This window comes from Macrotis lagotis, chromosome X (assembly GCF_037893015.1).
Source record: "Macrotis lagotis isolate mMagLag1 chromosome X, bilby.v1.9.chrom.fasta, whole genome shotgun sequence".
NCBI classification, from domain to species: domain Eukaryota; kingdom Metazoa; phylum Chordata; class Mammalia; order Peramelemorphia; family Peramelidae; genus Macrotis; species Macrotis lagotis.
The window spans coordinates 418,461,164-418,479,622 of NC_133666.1; the positions used below are offsets into that span (position 1 = coordinate 418,461,164).

Sequence of the window (18,459 nt, forward strand, 5' to 3'; positions counted from 1 at the left end):
AGAATATTAGGCAACCAATTAGATATGAGAGAGGGATAAAAGGGTCAGGTCTGTTACTGGAGACAGGGATGATTTCAATTTTGTGAATCTCACTGATTGATAAGGTAGAAGTATTGACAACAGAAAGTCCTGAGGAGAGGAGGACTTAAAGGGAGAAGTACTAAAGAATGAAATACTAGAGAGGACAACCCAGTAAAGATATCCAAAAGTAAGATGGCAATGCAGGACTTTCTCAAAAGCTGCTATACCTGGTTTAGATTCTAGGAAAATTATGCTTTTCCCAGGATAAGCTCATCAACAAAAATCATATCATCATAGAGACAGCTTCAATTTGCATCCTCCATACCTGTTCAGGACTCTCATTTGCTCTCTACCCTCTATTTGGAGGGCTAGTGGACCAAAACAAGAAATTCCTCCCAAAACCTCCCTCAGAATTTCCTATCATTTCTCATCAAATGCTTGGTTTTGGTTTAGATAGCAGGAATATCAAGCCATCCCCAATTCCCCCTTTCAATTTCCTTTTGTATATAGTCCATCCCCTTTAGAAAGTAACATCAGGGGAAGCTGGTGGATAGAGCACTGGCACCAAAGTCAGGAGGATCTGAGCTCAAATTCAGCCTCAGATACTAGACACTTACTAGCTTTGTGACTCCGGACAAGTAACTTAACCCCAACTGCCTTGTCAAAAAGAAACAAAGACAGTAACCTCTGTGAGGGCAGAAATGGTCTCTTTCATTTCAATTCTCAGGGCTTAGCAAAGTGTTTGGAAGACAGTAGATACATAATAATTGTTTACTTGCTATGTCAATATAATATGTAAACATAAAATTTGAGAGATGAGGTGATGATTGATCCATGGGAGTTGGTAAGATTTTTCTGTTCATTGGGTCAGTCCTGTCTCTCTCTTTATGAGAGCACATTAGGCCCTTCTATGCCCTATAATATCTCAAAATCTAACCATGTTTATCCTCATTGTTTCCACAAATATATCTCTTCCTCTGCTATTGCCTTTTCCTTTTGCCTTTAATTTTTCCCAAGGTCAGGTCTTTTCCAATGAGTCTCATTATATGGCAAAATATTTAAACTTCAGCTTCAGGATCTAATCTTTCGGTGAATATAAAGAATTTATTCCTTCAAGCATTGACTGATTTGATGACCTTGATCTCCAAGGGACTCTCAAGAAGTATTCTCCAATACCACAATTTGCAAAGAGTTGATTCTGTGATGTTCAATTTTCTTTATAGTCCAACTAGCATATTTCCCTTAAAATGAGCCCCAGCATTTTTTTCAGTATGTTCACAATTTTAAACCCTATCTGAAAAATAAGTGTCAATGAAGATTGTCAGCCAGACAGATGCATTTACCATGCCTGTTGCAACATATGTATTAAAATTATAAAATAATATTAATAGGTTAATACCCAAGTGAGTACTTTTAGATGTCAATGTCTATGTAAACAGATGAACTTACTGCCAAAAATATCCATCAACAATTGGAGTAGCAATACAAGGCACAAATAAAGTGTATGAATGGAAAGAAACCCCCAACTCTAATCATCATTAAGGACAAGAAAGATAAGATTGAACATGTTTGAGGCATTTATGTTCTTGAAACTGAAAAACCCTGGTGAACAGAAGCAATTATATGGAAATGGGTCCATTTAATATGCTGCCACTCCTTTTACAAGGTTGCCAAAGAGGTCTACAAGTCTGGGATGCAGCCAGCACTCACCACTCTGGATTATTAAGAGATGGATTATGCAAGTGGTCCTAAGAGATCAAGTGATTTACCTAGTTTCATACAGCTAAATAGCAGATCTGAACACTATCTCTACCACTATCACTATCTCCCAATCTAAGTTCTTTCCATCACAGAATTCTGATTCCTTTAAAAAAGACCTTATGAAAAATAATATAAATTTCATTCATTAAAATGTGTGCAACTGGCCATCACCTTAGAGTTCAGATTTATCCACAATGAGTCTATTACAAATTTTCTTTCTAAGTATTATTTGTTACTTTTATTTACCTTTTAGCATTCTGAAGCTTAAATGTCTTCAGGGTAAATGATAGGTCTTGTATGTGTAAGTGTATGACTAAATGTAGGGCAACAAATTCTGAGAATTGACATCAGACCATAAATGAATATTTAGCTTTCCCAAAAACCATTATGAATAAAAGAAGTTCTAGAATAAGGTATAAAGTTTCTTCCCCTGAAAAGTTACTTAAAATAATGTTTTTAATATCATAAAAATTAAATTTAACATTATATGCATTTAATTACCACAGTATAATCAAGAAAAATGGGGAGACTAATTTTCTCTTTAGGAAAATTATAAAATTATGTCTTGGGTATATTCCATGTAGGGCAGTAAAGATTTGAGAGGAATTCTCTACCTTAATATTAAAACAGATGAATATGTAATTTTTACCTTCTTTATCACTTTACTTTTTCAAGAGCAAATATAATCCCTTAATAGTTTTTGTTACCAAATACAAAAGAGACCAGATGGGTGTCTTAGTACTTGGCTCATACAGAATTCCCCACAGTCAGAAAGCAAAAGGGTATCTAGGAAATGTTTTCCACAGGTGGGGAAGTGTGAAGTTACCCAGATGTTAACCCCTGAAGAGATGACATTTCCTTTGGATGTCAATGTGTCTTTCCATTGATGACCATTATTCTTCCACAAACTGCCCAATTCCTGTTAAGAGCAATTAATCTAATTGTTCAAAGAATTCTGAATTTAAGTGGGATTTGGGTTTCCAGAGGTATAAGAGGAAATATATTCACTCTGATAGAATGTAATATATTATTCTAAATATAAAAATTAGAATTCTTAAAGTTACAGGTTACTTTTGAAAAAAAATCAAGATTAAGAACCATAATTTAAGTACACTTATTAAAAACTTATGAAGCCAACAAAAATCAGTCCTAATGTTCAATTTAATTTTAGAAGTTCAGTGATTTTATCCATGCAGATAATCACTCTGGCCTATTAAAAAAAAAATCACCCCTCATGAAATGAGTTGCTGAGGGAGAAGTATTTCACAGCCATCCATTTAGTAAAGAATCTCTCTGAATTCATAGGAAAGTCAAAGAACAGATATAAGGACTGTTAGTATCCATTACATTCTTCAGGAGCAAAATATCCTTTCCTTATTCTTCCTTATATATTTCAAATGCTTCTGGTTCCAATGCACTTCAATTCAACAAATATTAAGAATCTATTTAATATCAGGCACTGTACATACAAAGTCAAAAACAAAGCTGTCCCCCTCAAGGAGTTCAAGTTCTCCTGGAAGGAAGCAGCATAAAAAAAGAAATGAATCAAATTATATAAAAAATTGGTACAAAGTGATGTGGAGGGGGCAGCTAGGTGGCACAGTGGATAGAGCATGGGCCCTGGAATCAGGAGTACCTGAGTTCAAATCTGGCCTCAGACATGTAATAATTACCTAGCTGTGTGGCCTTGGGTAAGCCACTTAACCCCCGCATTACCTTGCAAAAAAACAAACCCCAAAGTGATGTGGAGCAGAAGAGAAAATTAATAGAGGGAGAATCAGGAAAGAACTCAGCAGCTGACCCTTAAGTTAAAGGTAGGATCTCTGTGCTGTGGGAATAAGGTGAAAAATGGGATAGTCTTTCAAGTTCAAGATGAAAAGAAGTGTGAAAGATAGGGGCAACTAGGTGGCGCAAGCCACTTAACCCCATTTGCCTTGCAAAAAACCCCCTAAAAAACTAAAACTAAAACTTTTCACAAGGGCCCAAAGGAGAATAGACAGGAGGTGAAGGAAGAGACTGAAAAGGGGGGACATCGTTTTTCATTGATAAGAGAGGTCCTAGTGAATGATATTCCTCTTGAGGAAGAAAAGTTTTTATAATGGAATATGTGAATCCTAAATAAAAGTTTTTTGTCTTTCATTATCCACAAAGACCACAGCATTAGGGAGGTGATGCCATGACAAGCACATGAATGAGATGGGGGGGGGGGGGGGCGGGTACCGTGCTAAGTCACCAGTCTCCAGAGTCATCTGGGCCCAGTGGACAGATATGAATCAGGATGACTTGAGATGGCCTGGATGCAGGGCAATTGAGGTTAAGTAACTCGCCCAAAGTCTCACAGCTAGCAAGTATCAGAGGCAGGATTCAAACTCCTGTCCTCCAGATTCCAAGGCCAGTGCTCTATCCATTGTATCATCAAGCTACTATGAGAATTCTATAAGGGTTATGAATTGTTACTGGGTTTTGTTGGTAATATATTTAATCATCTCTTCTCACTTTAACAAAGTCTTTTGAGAACATCTAATGATTTGGTGAAGCAAATGTAGTACTAAAAAAGTATTATAATAGCACTATTTTTTATTAGTTGGTCCCTGAACTCAAAAAAACAACATTTAAACCATTATAACATAATTAATTTTTAAATGAAGATCTATTGTGACTAAAGACATGGTATCCCTACAGAACCTTTGTCTTTTTTTTTTTTGCTTTTCCCTATTGATGAAAGTCATAATAATATGGACCCCTTTAGTAGTGAAAGCCATGATGTGGGTTTACAAGCACAGGTATCTAGCAGTAAAGGTCAGTAATAATATGGGTTTCCTAGGAAAAGTTTCTATCAATGAAAGTCATAATTAATAAGAATAATACCACCACAATATATTCTCAGGCAATAAGGGAAGAAACATGACAACAATTCAAAGACAATTAAGTCATGTCTCTTACAATTTTGTTGCATATACATGTAGTTAAAATCCACAAAGGATTATAATTTATTGATTTTTTTCCCTGACAACCCTTAAATCTTAAGGCACTTTTGATGAAATTAAAATTAAGGAATTAAAAATGAGCCAATCACAAAATGCAATTAATGCTATATTATCTAAGTAGCATTTTAAATCATACAATATTAATTTGGGCTTAAAATGTTATCACTTTAGGGCCATTGTGATCTAATTGGGTAGAAAACTGCAACTTGGGGACTTGTAATCAGATACCTATCATTATTTCTTTGTCAATGGAGCAAATCCAAGACAGATTGATAACAACTGAAATTCATTACTATCACCATCTGGACAGTATTGAATGGTTTTTGAAAAAGGTAAAAAAAGGTTAAGTAGTTTCTACAGTTTTCAGTAATCAGGTATAAAACCATCACTTGCTTTGCATTAGAATAAGAGCAGTACATAATGGGTGAGGACTAAAAAAAAGTTCTAAAGATCTAAACTAATACTGCTAATACTATAATAAAAAGTTGGTAGGTAGTTATATGGTATTTTCATTTATAAAACTCAAGATGCATTGCAATACTTCAAGTAAAAAGAAAATGGTTAATTTTTAAATATTTCATACAAAATAAAGTTTTAAAAGAATATTTTGGTAATTTTTGCAGTATTACTCGATTTTTTTGTTTTATTTTTGCAAGGTAATCCTTTGATTTTGCAAGGCAATGGGGTTAAGTGAGTTGCCCAAGGTCACACAGCTAGGTAATTATTAAGTATCTGAGGATGGATTTGAACTCAGGTCCTCCTGATTCCAGAACTGGTACTGTATCCACTGCACCACCTAGCTGCCCTGTTAGTGATCTAATAAGCACTAACAAGTTAATCATAATGGCAAAATTGTATACCTTAAAATGTCTTTTATATTTACCTTTTATTCCCAATAAGCATAATGACCATGTTGGAATTGGAATGTTGGCGTGCATCTTCTAACCAAGTTGTCAAGTGGTTGAATGTATCTCTCCTGAATGCAAAAATAATTAAAAATGAAATTTTTTTAAGAGTGTTTCCTGACACAATACTATTTAATGAACAGTTTTATTTATGTTAAAGGATTTCCTACTAATAAGGTTATTGGTAAACATTTATTTGCTTATGGAATTATTGCATTTGGCACAAATTTCAAAGAACAGGATTCCATTTATTAAATTTCAATTTGTTAAATATTTGTCCTCAACTTTAGAAATTCCCTACTGTTCCATCTGTAATGACTATAGTGACTAATTAGGGGGTCATTACTCTAAGAGTTCATCACAGTGGGGGTGTGCTTGTATGTGTAACTATATATTACATATGGACATATAATAGTGTTTTCTTTTTTTTTACTGATTGTATTTTTGGGAATAGATCTTGTGGTATGGTGATTTCACTGGTGCTAGGAATTTTGTGATATACACAAATACAGATCCAATGATTTCCATACCACTCACTCATAGCTTTACAGAACTGCCTGGAGCACCAGCCTTGGAGTAAGGAGGACACACACTAGCTCCTTACTCTAAGGCTGGTGCTCTAATTCTTGCTGCCACTCTTTAGTTGTACTATGGTCAATAGCTTCATTTATTTAGCAAGCATATTTCCTTTGATATTAAATGCAAAATAAAATATTTCTACTGTTCTCCAAGTCCTCACCTTGTAATATCATACACTAGTAAAGCCCCTGCTGCACCTCTGTAATATGACCTTGTGATGGAACGGAAGGACTCCTGCCCTGCCTGTAGGGAAAGAAAAAGTTGAGTTTTCCTTTAATAAACTGTCCTCTACAACTTCACAAGAGAAGAATCAACAAGCATATTATTCAAATATGAAATTTGGGATGGATAGGTAAGGGATGAATGAACAGAAATGACAACTTCTGTATTTCAAAGAGAAACCACATAACACCACTGTAGCACAAGCACACACACAAAAAAATAGATGAACAAGACCTCTAACCCTTTTTTGGCAATCCCTGACAACCCAATTTACTGAATGGTTTCACAATACATGAATCATTATTAGAGCACAGAATGGACTCCTAGCAACTAAGCTCTGAAGACAAATTTGAAAGGAAGCAAATAAGCCAGAGCTTCACATTTGAATTCAATAACCCGCTCCCTGGGGCAGCTGTTGACACTAGAATAAATAAAGCCCATTGTAAATAAATGATGAATGACATCTTTACGCCCACCATCTGCTGGTGTAAAGGTTGTTGGAAGGCCAAGGATGCAGATTTTATCCGTTATATCATAAACTGCAGCCAGCTTTCAACAGTCTTCAGACTAAATTCTTTTAGTAATCATTTTATTATGAAAAACAGAAAATGGTTTTGAATTTAATTTTATTATTTGATTCTTCACAATAATCAGTTTCTTCTATATTTGGTACATAAAGATAGTGGACAGGCAAAAAGATATAAAAGCCTTCTTTATATCCATTTTTGAAAGAGATACCAGAGATAATACATAATTAACTAATTTCTCCTCTTTTGGGGGCAAGGGGAGTATTCTGTTAAAACTATGGTGATAGATACCATATGGTGATTGATATCAACTTGATGCCATAATGATATTCAAAGGTGATTTTAAAAAAGATACTAAAATTAAACAATAAATTAATAATTAATAATAAATGGATAATATATAAAAATAATAAATAATAAAATTGATGAAATTCTATTAATTAGAAGTCTCTATTTTATAAATTAATTTAAAAATGTTGTGTATGTAACATTCTATTTACAAATTATTTAATCCACTTAATATTAAATTTTAAAATTAAAGTTTCAGAGCTAAATATGGAATAAGCTTCTGATGAATGCTCACATAAAGAGATGTTCTGAAAGATATTGTTTCATTGTCTGATATACTGGAAGCACTGAATAATTACCTGCTAAATGAATAAATATATGGGTAACAATTTTATTAGGGGGTTCTGCAACTTTACATTCAAATCTGGTTATAGATCAGTCAACCTATATTCATCATTACGAATAATACAGATCAAAGGCTATGATCTAACCACAGGACTATAACTTTAGAGCTGGAATAAATCTTAAGAAAGATACTTCATTTTACCAATGAGGAAACTGAGATCTGCAGGTTAAACGATTTTTGTAACATTACAAGATGAAGTGAAAGGCAAGACTTGAATTTAAGTTCTCAGGTTCCAAAGCTTGTGGATACTCTCCATTTCAAAGACTCATCTTTGACCAAACAACAGCATATAAGCAGAGTCCTAACTAGGTAGGCCAAAATTGGAAGGATGTTGGTGAGTCAGGTAGTCTAGCCATGCAATTCTTGGGAGGAAGAAAAGTTGAGAGGGTTAGGAGGAGAGAAAAGTACAGAGCAAAGTCCTTAATCTTTCGGTCAAAATCCCCAAGAAGAAGCAAATTCTTAAGAAACAACAAAAAGGTGGCAGTGACAAGGTGTTAAGACTGAATTTATTGAAAGATGGTAGGAGGCAGCTAGGTATCCCAGTGGTTAGAGAGCACAGGCCCTGAATCAGTAGGGCCTAAGTTTAAATCTGGTCTCAGACACCTAATTACCTAGTTGTAACACCTTGGGCAAGTCACTTAAAGACAGTACCCATTAGAAATCCAATTCTCAAGCAAGTCACCCTCCTGCTGTAATTGGTCTTTGAGAACTAAAGAGCAACAACTGAACTAGAAAATTCCTCTGGAAGATGTAACAGGGAACAGAATCCTAATCTACAATCCCCTAGAGGAAGCAGCAGACAGAAAGCAAGCTAGGTTGTGAGTTGGAACCCCAATGGGGAATGGATCTTCCATAGTGCCAGATTATTCAGGAGAGGAATTCAAGGAAATAAAAGAAAGGTGGCATCAACAAGACAGCTTAAGGCAGAGTTGTACCAGGCAAATGCAAGGACAGAAAGGGAAGAGGGGCAGGACTATGTGGTACAAATGGTAGATATTGCTAATTGCTAATATTCCAATGGTAGATATTGCTAATGCCTTGAAGCTAAGGAAGGAGAGTACCATTCAAACTACTACAGCAAATTTAATGAAATTTCCAATTTTTTTTGAAATGGACTTCTGTGAAAATGAGTAAATAACCCCACTAAGTCCTACAGATGAAAGAGCTGGAAGTCCAATCTCCAGTAAAACAGCAAATGAAAAAAATTTGCTTTAAATCTAAAAGGCAAAGGAGAAAATATCAGAGAAAGATAGTACTTGGCCCACTATTTCAGTTTTTAAATGTTTAGTAAGAAGTTTGGGATTTTAGGTGATAAGTGATATGTTTGGTATAAGCGGAGGTGAGGAAGGGTGATCAGCCAGTGATATAAGGTGGTATAAAAGAACTAAAGAACCACCCATAATACAATCATCACATAAACTCCCCTGCAATAAAAAGTGACCTCAGAGTAACTAAAACAGAGTACTTATACAACTTATCTGAAAGAAAATTTTAAAATGAGTTCAGATTTTTTAATATTTATTTTTTATGTTTTTGTAAGGCAAATGGAGTTAAGTGGCTTGCCCAAAGGCCACACAGCTAGGTAATTATCAAGTGTCTCAGGCAGATTTGAACTCAGGTCCTCCTGATTCCAGGGCCGGTGCTCTATCCAGTGTGCCACATAGCCACACCAGATTTTTTGATATTTATTGATATGGGTGAGGAGTAATGTTGGTACTCTATTATCCTATGTCCCCATATTTAAAACTGAGGGTAAAAATGCACATTCCAATGCAGAAGAATGGCAGATATTTCCATTTAATAAACAAAATCAAAAGAATATTTTAGGTTTTTGCAAGGCAAATGGAGTTAACTAGCTTGCCCAAGGCCACACAGCTAGGCAATTATTAAATGTCTGAAACCACATTTGAACTCAGGTACTCCTGACTCCAGGGCCAGTGTTCTATCCACTGCGCCACTTAGCCACCCTGAAAGATGTGTTTCTAGATGCCCCAAGAATATTTTAACTAAGAAAATTTAGTTTCTAAACAGTAACAATTTCAATTATATTTGTTGAAATGAGACTTTTTCCTTATTTTAAAACATATCAAAATAAGGTCATTAATTCATAGTGAAATGAAAGGCAAAAGGAACACAATCTCAAAGAACTTGCTTCTATCTCAGTTACTATTTTCAAGGTTAGCTTTTTCTTTTAAAACAACTTGGGCAAATCACTTAAACCCACTGTGTTACAAAAAAACAAAAACAAAAACAACAAAAAAACCCAATACAGTTTTATTGACTAAAAACATTCTAGTAGCATCTAGATTAGTACCACAACTGGGTCTTTACTCTGAAGAGATTATGAAAAAGGGTAAAACATTACTTGTACAAAAATATTCATAGCAGTCCTGTTTGTGATGGCAAAGAATTAGAAATTAAATGAATGTACTTCAATTGGTAAATGGTTTAACAAACTGCAGTATATGATGTCATGGAACACTATTATTCTATTAGAAAACAGGAGGGATAGAAATTCAGGTAAGCCTGGAAGGACCTGCATGAACTGATGCTGAGTGAGATGAGCAGAACCAGAAAAACACTGTACACCCTTATCAGCAACATGGGGGTGAAGATCAACCTTGATGGACTTGCTCATTCCATCAGTGCAACAATCAGGGACAATTTTGGGGTATCTGAGATGGAGACTACCATGGGTATCCAGAAAAAGAATTGTGGAGTTTAAACAAAGACCAAAGACTATTACTTTTAACTTAGAAAAAAAAGGCTAGGTTGCATAGTGGATACAGCACCTGCCCTGGAGTCAGGAGTATCTGAGTTCAAATCCAGTCTCTTAAACACTTAAAAAGACACTTAAAAAGTACCCCATTTTCTTAATTCAGAATTCTGAAACCATTTTTCCAACTTCTTATCCTTCTTTGTCCTTTGCTTTACCAATCCTAAATCTAGTTTCTATTTTTAAGGATTTAATTTTTTTTTAAATTTATTTAAGGCAATGGGGTTAAGTAACTTGCCCAAGGTCCCACAGCTATCTAGTTTCTACTTTTAAATAAAACCTCTAGTCATTTCACTTCTCTCTACTCCCCCCCCCCCCCGCAATCTTACTTCACTTTTTTTCTTTCAAACTTCCAATGAAAAGGGATTGTCTAAAAAGAAACCAGTATGAATATAAAAGAACTGAACAACTCAATTAGATTTTTAAGACTGAAGGACAGGTAACAAAAAAATTAATAAAACCTGGTAAGGTCCTTTAAGATTAATTACTGTCAAGAGACAGAAACTCCAGAGAAAGAAACCAAAACAACCTTCTGGCCAGCCCACTTGGAGTTACTAAACCCAGTGAGTAAAGCATCTAGGGATCTCTACACCAAACCTCTGTGAACTAGCCCCTTGCTGACATGAAAATTTAGTAAAATGAAAAAAGGCCAGAAGAAGGGGGGGGGGGGGGTCCATAAAAAAAATTCCTAGAAGGAAAAGTCCCTAACTCAGAGAGACCTAGAATCTCTGAGGAAAATATGATCTGGTCTCCAACATAAAAAAGGCTTCCTTGAAGAAATCAGGAAGGAGTTTAAACTGGAAGATTTGGGAGAGACAATTAACACCCTGCAACAAGAAAACAAATCATTGGAAAATACAATTGGACAAATGCAAAAAGAAAATAATTCTCTCAAAATCTCAATTGGTTAAATGGAAAACTCTTTCAAAAATAGAATTGCTCAATTGGAAAAGAGTTGCAAAAGGTAAAGGAAGAAAATTTTTCTCTTAAAAAAAAACAATGGAGTCTGTAAAAACTAATGACTTCTTGAGACAGTAAGAGCCTGTTAAACAAAACCAAAAAATAAAAAAAAGAATGTAAAATACCTCATCAGCAAAACCACTGACCTCTAGAATAAATCAAGGAGAGAAAACCTAAGAATTATTATTCTTCCTGAAAACATTGAAGAGAAAAAGAAAAAGCCTGGACTTAATATTACAGGATTTAGTGATGGAAAACTACACTGATATCATATAACCACAGGGCAAAATTGTTATTGAAAGAATACATCAATCCCCTCCGGAAAGAGATCTTAAAATGAAAACACCAAGAAATGTTGTGGCCAAATTCCAGAACTATCAGATAAAGGTGAAAATACTGCAAGCAGTCAGAAAGAAACAATTTAGGTACCAAGGAGCCATAGTAAAGATTACACAGGACCTGGCTGCATCAACATTAAGAGATTGAAGGGCCTGGAATGAGATATTCTAAAAAGCAAGAGAGCCTGGAATGCTGCCAAGAATCTACTATCCAGCAAAGCTAAGCCTTCTCTTCCAGGGGAAAAGATGGACATTTAATGAAAAGGGGGACTTCCAACATTTCCTGATGAAAAGACCAGAGTTTAATAAAAAATTTGGACATCAAACATGAAGCTCAAGAGACACATGAAAAGGTTAAAAAGGGGGGTGGGGTAAAGAGAAAAAAACTGCTATTCAATAAGATGAAACTGGCTATATACTGGGAGAAGGGTTCTCATAACTCTTGACAATTGCAACTCTATTAGAGAGCATATACTTAGCCAGAAGTGGTGGACAACTCATGACTTTTCTGTGACTCAGATAGAATGATTTAAAAACCATACCTCCTTAAAAAGAGAGACAGTAAAGATATAAAAGAGGGAGAAGAATGAATGGGGTAAATCTTATTACATTAAGAGGTACAAAAGACCTATTGTAATAGACAGGAAGAAGGGAGAAGCTGAGAACCACCTGAATCTTCCTCTCACCTCACCTGGCTTAAAGTTAACTTTTATACAAACACTCAGTTAAGAAAATTATCTTACCTTTCAAGTATTAAAAGGGGAAATGGGGAGGGGGAGAAAAAGGGGAACTAACAGAAGGAGGGGAGAAGTAGAAAATGGAAAGGGGAAAGAAGAGGGGGGGCTGACATAGGAGGGCAAACACACTGAAGATGGCAGTATCCAGCAGCAAAATACTGGGGAATATGGATAAAGGAGAAAAAGGGGGGGGGGGGTTCTTTTAAAAGAGGGGGAAGGAAAAAGAAAAATAAAAGGGGGGAGGGGCTGCTAGGTGGCACCAACCCTGGAGTCAGGAGTACCTGAGTTCAAATCCAGTCTCACTTAATAATTACCTAGCTGTGTGGCCTTAGGCAAGCCACTTAACCCCATTGCCTTGCAAAAAAAAAGGGGGGGAATACAACAGAGGGAAGGGGGCAATAAAGAGTTAGTAATTATAACTTTGGATGTGAATGGGATGAACTCTCTCTTAAAAAGTGAATAGAAGAATATGATTTCTCTCTCATCACATTCAACTTGGATCAATGTATAGTATGGAAACACTGTAAGGACTAACAGATTGTCTTCTGTGGGGAGGGGAGAGGAAGATTGGGGGAAATTATAAAACTAAAAATAAAACAAATCTTTTTAAAAAAGATTAGTGTCAAGAATAAATAATTCATTACAATAAAACCTTGCTGGGAATAAATAGGTACATTTGAATAGTTTACATATCTTTATAGTTATTATGAATAGAATTTCTTTTCCTATTTCATCTGGCAGAGATTTTAGAAAACTAGTTAGCTGGTCACCAAGCATTTATTGAACAATTCCTTTGTCGGGTACTTTGCCAAATGCTGAGAATATAGAAAAAAAAGTTAAAAACCACTGTTTTTGCCTTTTAGAACTTCTTGTTCTAACAGGGGAGATGTATGTGTATTAACAGATCTATTCTGTATCTACATCTGTCTACCTATCAATAGCTCTAACAGAAAGAGTGTGCCAGCCCTTAGCAGAGTATCGAGCACATGTAAAGTGATTATAATTAAGTGCTGGCTGATTTGATGATGCAAAATATTAAAGAATACAGAAGATGGCAGCTGAATCTCAACTAGATTAATTCTACCTCTTACTTACCAGTTATACTTCTTCCCTCAACTTTTTCTGCAGTATTTGTATATTCTATAGTTACATATAACAATGAAAATATATTTCCTTGATCTTACTGAAGAGATTACTAGTATTTCTATATTAGTGAATGCAATCCACTACAGCATTCTGTATTTACAGAAGTAACCAAAAGCAAGTAATCAAACATTTAAATATCTGGATACAGAAAATACTATATACTATCTGCCAATATAATAAAATGATACCTTTCAAATAAATTTACAGTGTCATAATAATTAAAGTACCATGGATTACTGTACCAAACTAGACAAAATAATAATTCTTCTGGAAGAACAAAGGCACAAAAAAAAAAAAATCAAGGGAAAAATGGGAAGAAAAAAGCAATTTTGGGTCCCTCATGGTGTTTCAAATTATAGTAACATTCTAAATTATTCTTATACTTGTTTAAAAAAAAAGCAAGATCTTGAAGCAATAAAATAATAAAACGTTTGATAAAACCAAGCATATACCATATGCTGTTGGTTAATGAGTTCTTATTGGACAAAGACTTAGGAAAACAGGAAAACATTCTTATTCTAAAGCAACATCCCAAAGCATATTCACAAAACAGCAAAAAAAAAAAAAAAAATAATGGAATTCACATCATGGGCTGCTAGGTGGTGCAGTGGATAAAGCACCGGCCCTGGAGTCAGGAGTACCTGGGTTCAAATGTGGTCTCAGACACTTAATAATTACCTAGCTGTGTGGCCTTGGGCAAGCCACTTAACCCCATTTGCCTTGCAAAAACCTAAAAAAGAATAACAAAAAAAAAATCACATCATAAAAATTATTTGAGAAGGAAAGAAATTATTTACAACTATGGCAAGACCGCATTTGAACCCAGGTACTCCTGACTCCAGGGCCGGCACCTAGCCACCCCCAAGGGGGAAAAAAGGTGAGGTGATCACAGAAGATAAAATGGATAATTCTGATTACCTAAAAAATTCTTGCTTACTTATCTTTTCAAATAATCTTTACTTCTCTTTTAATTTACATTAAACTACCAAATTGCTTTAAGCTTTTATTGAATATCATTTGTTCTCCAAAGCATCTTCTTCCAGTTCCAAATTTTTAGTTAAAATTTATTACCTTGGGCTAAATCTCTGGTATCATTTTGCTTTATAAATATTCATTTTTGGAATGAGAAATTTAAAACATCTAGAATAACTTTCTTCAAAACTTGGGGTTACCGAGAGATCTGTTATGGGTAATGCTATTTACATCCAGAAGAAAAACCAAACCAAACCTTCAGAATCTAAATGAACACTAGGTTCACTTTCTCTTCTATTTTTCTTTCCTATCTCATGATTTTTCTGTAGTTCTACTTCCTCATTTAGAAAATGACTTTTAGAAAATGAAAGCAATCTATAAATCTATAAAAATATCAAACACAAATGTACATGTACAATGTCCACCAGGCTATTCTCTTTTTTTTGGGGGGGAAGGGTGGTTGGGAAGGAAATTACATAATTTACAATTGTGCATTTGCATGTGGATGAAGGTTGAAAATCTTTCATAACATGTAAACAGAAAAATAAAATATCAAATGGGAAATAACTTGGGGTTAGGTCCTAAGGCCAATCTCCAACAAGCAGCACAAACAATAAATTTGATCTAAAATATATTGATTTTTTAAAAGATAAGCAATTTGAGGCAGCTAGGTGGCAATAGAGAACCAGCCCTGGAGTCAGGTGGGCCTGAGTTCAAGTTTGACCTCAGATACCTAAAAAAAAAAAGCAACTTGACCCCTATATGGGGTTTAAAGATACTGGAGAGATTTGCAATTTTCTTCTCTAGTTCATTTTACAGAAAAGGAAACTGAGATAAAGAGGGTTAAGTGGGTTAATAACTCATTATTAAGTAATCTATTAGAAGGAAAAAAACACTAGAATCTGAGGTCAGCTTGGAGCTAGCACTCTATACACTAAGCCACCTCACTGTCCCTGTCTCCCAAATAAAAGTATTTTCAAAAGTTCTCTTTTTCTCTCTTGGTAAACTCATCAGTTCCCATGGATTATAGACAGAAGATTTATAAATTTACATCTAGCAAATCTAACTCTAATCTCTCTCTTGAACTCTATTTCTAATTGCTGTACCATTCCACTTGAATGCTCTATAGACACCTTAAAGTCAATATTTCTAAAATGGAACATTATCCCTAAAATACATCATTCCTGTATACTTTGATAGTTGTAGATTATCCTATTTCTACTTAGCCACAACTTTGGAGTAATTTGTGCCTCCTCTCTTATTTCCCCCTTATCTGTTCCAACCCAATAATTTCTCCTACATCCTTTCCCATATTTTGACTCATACATACTTAGTCTTACCTCAGGCCTTTGTCACCTCTTACCCAGCCTTTTGTAACAATCTCCTATCTGACAGGATCTCTTTACTTTCAGTCTCTCCCCCTTCAACCTATCTTCCTGACAAATTAAAATTCCTTGAATAAAAATCTGATCATGCCAATTACAGGATCAGATATATGCTGAAAAAAAAAACATGGGAGGTCATCAAATCCAACCCTCTCATTTTATAGTTAAGGAAACTGAGCATCAGAAAGGTTAATCAACTTTCCTCAGGGCATGCAGCTAGTTTATGTCTGAAGCAAGATTCACTTTGTCTACCCCCAAAATTCAAGGCATTTAAAACCCTCTAAACTCTGGCTCCTAGGTAGCTTTTTAGTCTTTGATTATCACATTACTTCCCTTTAAACTCTGCATTTCAAACAAGCAAGTTTTCCAGCTATACACATTTATATATGATATGCCTTAACCCACTTGCAAGTCTTTCCACAAATGTTACCCTACAGCTAGAATAAACTCATACTCATATCAAAGAATGCCTAGCTCCCTTTAAAGTATAGTTCAGGTATACTTTTGAATTGTTTCCCACTTCCACAATTATTAGAACTCCTTGCCTCTTAAAATTACTTTGTATTAATTACCATATATACTTTCTTGATGGAAATGCTAGAGACATCTGTAGTAATATGGATAGGGATCATTTTGTTATCTTTGCATCCCTAGCATCTTGCATACTTTAGATTACACACCTTACATACATACATACATACATACATACATACATTACTTTAGATGCTTAAAGCAAATTTATTAAACATTTTTAAATCTGGGGGAAAATCAACTGCCTTAATTCAGAAAGTTCACAGAATAATGTGACTTTCATGCTTCTTGAAACTTTGGTTATGAAAAGTAGCTTTGTGAGGGCAACAATAATATATAAAGAGGCAGTAGTGTCAAGTAAATATGAGATTCACTCTTAAGTGGGGGGTGGGGCAGAAAGATGAATTAGATATCCTTGAAATAATGTTTATATTCTATTAAGGGAATATTGTTTCATTTTACTGGCAATGAGTCCTTTATATTTGAAGCCATTGTTAAGTAACAAGTTATAAAATAAATTAAGTAATCTATTAGGAGAAAAACCCCACCAGATTTAAGAAACTTATCTAAGAAAGCAAGAAATATTTCCTTTGAGTAGCAGATCCTAAGTGTAAGCACTATAGGGAAAATTAAATATCATATCTTTTCTTTCTCTTATTCCTTTAATATTGTGATCTCTGACTAAAGACTGATGAAAGATCTGAGAAACAAGGAGCTAAGTAACAAGTTTATGACAGATCAGGTAAGGATTTATAGACTTGCAGGATTAAAAGATCTTAAATTTATGAGGTCAAGATAAACTTTTGGGATCCTAGGGAAACAACACACAAATTTCAGGATAAACACTTAAATTCTGAATTATATTTCCTATAACTCCTAATTGGAGTCTTCTTAGAAGATCAAAATAAGCTGCAACTGATTATACTTTAAGGGATACCAAACTAAGTTCATCAATTTCATCACATTATCTTGTAATTAAAAACAATAATAATTCCATGTTTACTTTTAACTTTTAATAAGAATTCAGAGGATAAGGACTAAACTTAAAGCATTTATGTCGGTTTATATATTTACATTTTTTTTAAGGAAATGGGTTTAAGTGACTTGCCCAAGGTCACACATCTAGGTAATTATTAACTGTCTGAGGCTAGATTTGAACTCAAGTCCTTTTTTTTTTTAGATTTTTTCAAGGCAATGGGGTTAAGTGGCTTGCCCAAGGCCACACGGCTAGGTAATTAAGTGTCTGAGGTTGGATTTGAACCCAGGTACTCCTGACTCCAAGGCCGGTGCTCTATCCACCCAAATTCAAGTCCTTCTGACTCCAGGGCCAGTGCTCTAATCACTGCACCACCTAGCTGCCCCAACTTATAGCTTTTATTTATGAGTTATGAGATCTAACCCAAAGCTCTTTGAGTCTCAGTGTCCTTGTCTGCAAATGAGGTTATGAAACCTCTAAGATATCGTTTTTTGTCTTAATATCTTCGGATAAACATTTGATTACAAGTTTGGGGGGAATCGGGCAAGAGGAACATACTCATCACTGCCTCAACTAAACATTATTAACTTCTTAAATTGTTAGGACCATTGTTTACTTCAGTAATAATAGCACTAATAGCAGAAAATCATATTTACAGATACAATGTCTTGAAGTACCTGTCAGGCAAATTAAAATGATGGCAAATGTCACAGCATGGTATTACTGAAAGGTTTTACAAAGAATCCAAGTTAATTCTGCACAGGAAAACATTAGCAATTCAAGGGAGACTGACCTAGTCCTGAGAATTTAAAAAGACCAATATAATATTTTAGACACAAAAACAGAGAAGTCCAAATGGGGTTTGGGCACTGTACCTCAGATTAAAAGTCTGATGACCAATGATTTAACTACTGAAACTTCATTCAAGATACACATTTATTA

General features: G+C 34.8%; 1 protein-coding gene across 1 annotated transcript in view; it reads right to left on the reverse strand.

Annotated features, from left to right (window-relative positions):
* RAB2A (RAB2A, member RAS oncogene family) overlaps nucleotides 1–18,459 on the reverse strand; it is an 89,644-nt gene that overhangs the window by 27,936 nt on the left and 43,249 nt on the right. Inside the window, exons 4-5 of the mRNA XM_074202722.1 lie at nucleotides 6,414–6,496; nucleotides 5,653–5,745 (exon numbers count right to left, since the gene is read on the reverse strand). Of these exons, the coding sequence (XP_074058823.1) occupies nucleotides 5,653–5,745; nucleotides 6,414–6,496 (176 nt within the window). The remainder of the gene's footprint in view (nucleotides 1–5,652; nucleotides 5,746–6,413; nucleotides 6,497–18,459) is intronic.